Source organism: Buceros rhinoceros, unplaced genomic scaffold (genome assembly GCF_000710305.1).
Source record: "Buceros rhinoceros silvestris isolate BGI_N320 unplaced genomic scaffold, ASM71030v1 scaffold312, whole genome shotgun sequence".
In the NCBI taxonomy this organism is placed as follows: Eukaryota; Metazoa; Chordata; class Aves; order Bucerotiformes; family Bucerotidae; genus Buceros; species Buceros rhinoceros.
The window spans coordinates 28,411-36,533 of record NW_010396918.1 but is presented as its reverse complement, the minus strand read 5'-3'; the positions used below and the strand labels follow the sequence as shown (position 1 = coordinate 36,533).

General features: G+C 38.0%; 1 protein-coding gene across 1 annotated transcript in view; it reads left to right on the top strand.

Moving 5' to 3' along the window:
- Positions 1–8,123, top strand: part of PRKAR2B (protein kinase, cAMP-dependent, regulatory, type II, beta) — a 43,915-nt gene that overhangs the window by 16,432 nt on the left and 19,360 nt on the right. Inside the window, exons 3-4 of the mRNA XM_010146019.1 lie at positions 6,384–6,457; positions 7,578–7,661. Coding sequence (XP_010144321.1) covers positions 6,384–6,457; positions 7,578–7,661 — 158 coding nt within the window. The remainder of the gene's footprint in view (positions 1–6,383; positions 6,458–7,577; positions 7,662–8,123) is intronic.

Below are 8,123 nucleotides of genomic sequence, written 5' to 3'. Positions count from 1 at the left end.
GTAGGGAAATCTCAGTAATAATCACGTCTCTGTGATTTCCAGACTTTTTTTCTGGCATACTTTGGATAGTTTGGATAGCAGACATAGTTTGGATAGCACTTGAAATGTAAATGCTCTGTCTAAAATAGTAATAACATGGAATGGCAAGGCCTCATCAATTTGCCTCATCATGGCTAGATAAACATTGTTATTAACCCTATCAGGCACAGACGTTTCACAGATGCCTTTGTTTTGACAGTATCATGGGAAAGGATAGCCCCAGCGATCATATTTTGTTCCAAATTAACTTATATTTAAAGTCAGCTTAACTCCTTGAAATAGTTTCAGGGTTTTGCACTAATGGTGGATCTCAGCAGCAGATTCAATTGGTATTGCCTTATTATGTCATGCATGGAAACAAATTTTATGTCTTCTCATTGTGCACTCAGAAGAGAAAGTTGATATCCTTTTTCTGGGTTGTTCTTCAGTCCCTATGTTTACTTACAGCTTCTCAATCTCATCTTCCACGGGGTCCAGTCAAAACCAGGTCTAGAATTAATATTGAGACATGACAGTTTCAAGCATAAAAGGCCATGACCAGTTATGTCTCACTGATACCATCACACAGGGTTGCTTTTGTTTAACTAAAAATTACTTATGGAATTGTGATTTTGGGATGCAGGGCTCTCTTAGTAGTTCCTCCTGCAGTGGTACAAACTGGTGAGATGTTAAGAAATGGGTTTCTATGTCAGAAACTAGTTTGGAACTAACACCTGCTGTGCAAGGAGTCTGCGTGCATCATGTTTCTAATCTGTGTTTAGCGGACGAAGAGACGTATGTCCTGACAAAATGAAAAAAACCCTCACACTGCCATTAAGTCACCTTAGCAATTTTTGTACAGCTAAACCAGGGATGTCACATTCTTGCTGTATGAGGGGATGGACATAGCTGTCATAGGGATGTTTGCAGGGATGCGTGGCATGCAAACATAGCTACAGTGGCTAGAGATGGTCTGTTTTCACACTCCAGCCTGATAGTCATGTTGGCAAAACTGCAGTCTTGATTTGACCTGAATGAGATGAAGAAATATTTCCACAGCACTTTTTCTCTTGTAAAATTCATTGCAATGTACTTTATGACTTGGGGGTTCTGTGCTTTGAAAGGTGCACACATATTGATTGTTTTTCCTGCCGTGTTTTGAGTATAAAACATTATTTTGTGACTATATAATGATTTTCATTCATTATTGATAGCTTCTTATTTCCTGATATATCAAGGAATTAGAGGGCAACTAGCTTTTTTGCAATCTTACAATTACTAACTGTATGTTAATTTTCTTTTTAGAGTTCATTCATATCTGAAGAGACTGTATTTCTTGTTTTGAATATAAAACGTATTTACTGGCTGAAAACCAGAAAATTGACTTTGCTTGGGAGTGATGAGTTAGGAAATGTTAAAGCTACCTCTTCTTGCTGACAAAGCAATCTGTCTAGAGTTGTTTTCAGTGTGTATTTTCGTAATGCAGTGCCTTTTGACAATTCAGATTTTTCCTACAAATATTTTGTGTTGATGTATTTGGTCTTGTTTGTGTCCATCTTGGGGAATTATATGTGAAACAAAACCCTCAGTTGGAGAAACTAAATAAAAATAGTTTCACTTAGTTGAGCTTAGCAACCAATGGAGAAATATGTAGTGTTTGTATCACTATTTTTTAATGCCATAATTGCGCATGGGACGAAATAAGTCCGTAAGAACAGTATTAGGACTGCTCTTTGAGCAATGATGTGAGTATTGCATTCAGCAGTGACACTTAGCAAAATGAGGCAGGGCATTTGACCATGATAAAGTCACTCTGTAGTGTGGAATGAACTGGAGAGGCAGAAAAATAAAACACTGAACACTATGAGTATTGCAGCCACCAGCAGGGGAATGCTTCAGAATAATTAATGTCTGTGATGCCAGTCAAGCCTTCGACAAAAGAGACAGGGAACACAGACATGAAATGAAGGTGTGCTATTGTGCTATTGCATGAGCAAACTGTTGTCATAAGATGATGACAAATTTCTTTGTTTTCCAAGAAATATGGGCTAAATGGAGAAGTGGTGAGACCAATCTTGCAGTTTCTTATAACTAACATAACTTATCTCAAGAGGGATAGGTTTTATAGCAGCCAATTAGTCACATTTTTGATCCCATCTTAATCCGGACATGTACTGCAGGTCAGATACCACATTGTAAATGTGCCAGTTTCTCTCCATTGACTCTAATTAGAATCCAGATGACTTCTGCAGATGTGGATGTCTACGTGTGAGGCATCTCATTTAGCTTTAGATGTTTTATGTTGCTGGGATTCTCATGTGCGAAACCCCAGTGTTCTTGTCATGAAATTCAGTGTACTGTACGAATGTCAGAGACCATACTTCAACAACAGAAGTAAAATATATCAAGTTTTTCTATGAGACACCTAGTGGTATGCACTTAAAAATTAATATATTACTAAACTATAAAGTCTGCAAGTCGGGCTACTGAAATAATCAATGAAGGAAAGGAAATTACGTATTTAGAACCAGAGAGCCACAGCATTGGTGTAATCTTTTAAGTTGCAACCCATCCTCGATTATGGCAAAAAGATAAGCCAAGACAAAATAAATACAGAACTGTAACCAGAATAAACCATTTTAAAATTTGGGCAGATGGGCACTAGCCAGGAGAAACTACAGTTCTTAAATATATTGTACATGATCAGTGATAAAGAAGAAATACCTAATGAAGGCAGCTGCTGATAATAGTTAATGAGACTGTCTGAAATGAGCTTCTAGCAGAGAAGAATTTCGAGTGGAGACACTAGCTGACACAGAAGACCTCAGGAACATACTGTCTTTCTGGACAGATCCTGCTTCAGGTTATGTGAAAGGGATGGTTAAGATGATTCAGGATGGGCATGGTTGAGGCTAAATTCAGTTTCTTCTGTGTGGTCTGGAAGACTGTTAAATATTCACCCAAGCTCTTGAGACCTTTCAATTCTGGGATGACAACATCAAAGCTATTAAATTCTTGTCTTGTATTAATTTTTTTCACATAGAGGTTTTAACAGAGGTAAGGACAGGATGTAACTCTACCTCAGATTGCCACAGACTACTCATACACCCATCAGCACACTGTACTGTTGATTTGTTGACTTTTTAGATTGACTTTAGATTTGTTGACTCCCATGTACACATACATGCACTAGGGCACAGAGGCTGATACCAGCTGAAACAAAGTAGTGATTTACAGTGTGATGGGTTATGGTGCTTACTTGGCATGTTGTTAATGTTGCTATTTAAATAAAATCCCCTGAAATTTATTTCAGAGAACACTGAAATAACTGTAGTACCATAAAACAGTTGGTAGGAACATTTCGTTTATATATGGGTGAAATACTATAATTGTTCAACACATTGCTGACTTCCTTTTGTGGGCATATGTAATTACTTGGGACCAAATCCAGTTCCTAGTAAAGCTGGTAGGAATCTTTTAGTCAGTTCCAGAGGGACTTGTATCAAATTTCTTTAGGTTTTTGAAGAAGCCAAGTTTTTAAAGTTGTCATTTCAGTGTTTCCAGGGTGCCTCATATAGTGAATACTAAGACTTCTTTTGGAACTCTGCATAATATGTGCAATGATATGCTTTGCCATGAAATTGTCTTAATGGGTCTTCCTGGTCACTGCTTTAGAAGTGGTTTGTATAATAATATAAGAAATCTGAGGAATAAACAAAAGGAACTGAAATCTTAATCCATGAGCAACAGTGTGACTGAACTAGCATAGGAAAGATGTGGGTGGACAGAGAAGAGGAAGAGGCTGTTGTGTACTGGGTTCAGACACTTACGGTGTGGCCTAGCTGTAGAGGGAGTTGGATACACGGATGCTCTTATGAGTGATGCTAAAAGGGGAGACGCTCATTTATATCAAGCACAAGAAAGGACCAAGTGGAAAATTACAACTAGTTTGGATTATTCAGAACAAATGCAAAAGACTAGCAGAAAATGTAGAAAAAGAAAATAATAAGCGAAGGCCAAAAAGTGTGAACAAGAAAAGACTGTACAAGAAAGAACATGAGGAGTAACAGAGTATGTTCTGAAAGTGTATTTCTGGTAAGAGCAGATTCCAGGAAAATGTTGCTCTTCTGCTTAACAGAAGCACGTCAGTCTTCACTAGTGGTATTAAGAGCATGTGGAAAACTCAGCCTAGAACAGAGAAAGGACAAATCAAAGAGTACTTAATGTGTTAGGTGTTCCCAGGTTAGCTGTGACTGAGACACATTATACTTGAAAACTGAATTGCCTAAATCAGTCTCAACCCTGTTAGCAACTACAATTGAGAATCTGGGGGGAAAAAAAAAGAGGCAGTGTGAAAAACCAGAAAAATAGAAAACCTGATGCTTAAAAGAATGGGGGAATGATGGAGGAAGGAGGTCTGTCACAAGCTTAGAGACCATTTTTGTTCCTAGAGAAGTTAAAGACAAGTATTTAAACATTTTGTAAGTTCCTGGGAGAAAGCAACAAACAGCAATCAGCATGGGTTTGTGGGAACTAATACCCTATAATGAGAGATTAAAATGTGTGGATAGACGATAAGGTGCAGATGTCCGGTATTTTCACTTCAGGAAATTTCTACATGCTGTTTCACAAGGCTCCCTTATAAACGAACTAGGGAACATCAAGCATTGTCTCAATGTAAGTTGCATGGGATGTAGCTGCAAAATCGGTTGGATAAGGTAGCCTCCAAGCAGCTACTGCTGTTTCACTGCCATGTGTGTATTCCACAAGAGCTTATTTTAGACACTCTTCTGGTTTTTTCAGTAATAATCTGGCTTATGTCTTAGAGAGTAAGTTTATTAAATTTGCAGTTGTCACAGAGTTGAGAATGGATTGGAAGGATGCCAAAGATCAGGATTAGAATTGAAAATGATCTTGACACATTGGAGAAATGGCTTGGGGAATAAGGTAATATTTAATATAATTACGTGGTACGATACTTGTGCGGAATAGCCATCTGCAGAACTCAGGACAGCTGGTTAAGCAGTGGGTTTAGAAAACAATACATAAGTTGTGTATGTTACACGAGTAAACATAATTAAGCTGTTACGATAAAAGTATGGATAGATGACCTCCTCCCGTTCTTGGCAGGCCCCAGCCACCCCGTGCCTGGGTCTGTGATGTCTGGAGGTAGAGCAGCGACTCTTTCACGGGCACCGCCTTGCCGTGGGGAAGGAGCTTGCGTGCCCTTGTGAGGTTGAGAGCTGTGCTGGTGGTGGCATGTGCCTCTGGTGGGGTGTCCCAGGCCAGACAGGTCTCAACTGAAGGGTCAGACAAAGTGTGTCCATGGGCAGGATGGGCTCACTAGCCTTCGGGCAGCCATCCTAGGAGAAGGACAACTCTGACTCCAAACCCAGGCAGATGGAGCTCGTTTAGCCTTGTAAGGCATCCATCTAAGAGAAGGATGCTCTAACCAAACCTACGACCTGAGGACTTCACTGTCACCGTCCAAGCTCACTAGGCCCTGGCAGATGAACCTCAGGTGTAAAGGGTGGAGCCAGTTCCGCGCACGCTGGTGCCTCACCTAAAAAATCCACCGCGCAGGCCTGAAGGGTGCACTCATCGCTTGCAGTGAGCGTGGGAAAAGCCCTTCCCAGATCTTTGTTCGCAAAGCCAAGCAGTGATGGTGATGATGGATAGATGGAAAAGATACATAGCCTGCAAAATGTATGAAGTAATCTGTTGTACTCTGTACTCTGTTCAAATACTGGGTCAAATTTTGAGCATCACACTTTCAGTAAAGATAGGACTAACTGGAGGGAGTTCAGAGAATGGCAATGAGGATAGTTAGAAGCTGAAAAACATGACTTGTAAGGAAAAAATTGAAGAACCAGAATTATTTACCCTAAAAAGTAAAAGACAGGTAGGAGAGAAAAGGTTTCAAGTATGCAAAACCAAAACAAAACAACACCAAGAAACCCGCCCCCAACGCAAACCTAAAAACCCCAAACCACCTTGAACTTACGCAGATGAAGCTAATGATGTGATCTCTGCATCCGGTATAGATAGCTTAAATTCCAACAAGAAAGAATTAGTTTAGATATCAGAAAAAAATTTCTGATAGTAAGGTAAGATCACTTAGAACAGGTTAGGTGGGACATTTATGAGTATACTAGAGGTTTTTTAAAATACAGAAAATATGTCCAAAAATTATGCAAGTGTAGCTGTGTTTCACCATTGGTTTGGAGATGACATGCTGTGGACCCTATCAGCAGTATCTTCTGCGATTTTCTGTTCCATGTGTTACACTACTGCGTATTATTATCATGCCACACAATGCATTTTCTGTTCTGTAAATCTTGTGAAACATTGTACTTTGAATTAAGATTATACTTTTTTTATTTCAGTGTGTGCAGAAGCTTACAATCCTGATGAGGAAGAGGACGACGCAGAATCTAGGGTATTTAATGCTTTCAGTCAAATATTTTTTTCAGTTCTCAGGCATTAAATTTAGGAAGAAAAATGTAGCCAGCATTACCTTTCCTTTTCAAAAGCCATCCTTATTATAATATACTTTAATAATCTCTTGGGTTTTCATGTTAAAGGAACATTAAAAAATTCTCTATAATAGTCACCCACGTAGGACCTGATGTGACTATTATTCTAGATTACCACACCCTTGATACATGGACTGTTAAGGACACATTTTTCTGCAATTATATTTGCCCATAGAGCTCCTAAAACTACTTATTTGGTGTCCTCATAATCTTGCAGTAGTTTCCTCAATATTCTAGTATTTTTCATAAGGCAGAAAAAAGGTAAATTATAAAAGCACTAAGACTTTCAGATGTACAATACAATAACTAATGACTTTTATTTATTTCTTTTACTTATGTCACCCTTTTAAAGACATTTACTTCACTTTTAATATGAAATAGCGTAAGTATGGCTTTTAAGTCAAGTTTAAATGTTAAATATTCTACCTAAGTTCTGGCTTCTAAAACTGTCAAAAAGGTTGTCCTATAGTATCACAGCTTTGAAACCTAGCATACCTTTTTAAGCATGAGGTGAATGAACAACTTGATTGATACTCACATTAACCAGACATTGGTAATTTAGTAAACCTCTGGCTCACTTGGATAGTGTCAAGTCTGTGGTTTACTCTCTGAAACTTCTAATGTAAATTTAACACAGATACTACTTCACAAAATGTTCTTAGGAAGTAGTCATGGCAAATGGCTAAATGAAACAGCAGTGCTTTTTATAAAACATGCATCCTCCAAATATGACCGGAGAGTAGCAGAGTAATGTTTATGCCGCAACAGTTGAGATAAAGGAATCCAGAATGGCTTGCAGAAATGAAGCAATCCTACAAATGTAAAAATCTTTTTAGCTGAAACACAGCAGCACTCAATAATGTCACCATTGAACATTTATTCAAATCCTGAAGGTTTTGAAATGAAAATGTTATGAAGCATGGCCAAAATACTGTGTAAAATGCTTAGCTGAATTGCCTCAGTCCTTCAGCTAGTGCTGCTGTATGATAACCACTTCAAAGGTTTTTCTATTATATTCCTCAGATTATTCACCCTAAAACAGACGATCAAAGGAACAGACTGCAGGAGGCGTGCAAGGACATTCTTCTTTTTAAGAACCTAGATCCGGTAAGAGATTCTTTGTAATGAACAACATTTACCAGACCTGCTAAGAATTAATTCTCCTGAACTTTTGAAAAGAAGTTTATAGATTTTTCTTTTTTAAACTCTTATGCACACTTTCTTGACTATTTCATAAACTCCAGAAATGCCATTTTTATAACTGATAAATCATATATAGAGAACCTTTTGTTCACCATCATGAATTATAATATTGAGGTACATTAATATTAATTTGACATTAATTTAATTTAACATTAATATGACTGTAAAGTGTTGTATTTTCTTATTTTAAATCTTCTAGCTGTACATTGATGTATATAAATTCATCAGGTAATCGGAACTTTTGTTTCTACTGGTTACTTTTGATCATCCAGAAGTGTGCTGAGTTGCTCCATCAAAACCTAAAATTACCCCTAAAGCCTGCAGTTTAGCTATAGATGTCACTGAACATGCAAGTTTTGAGAGGGA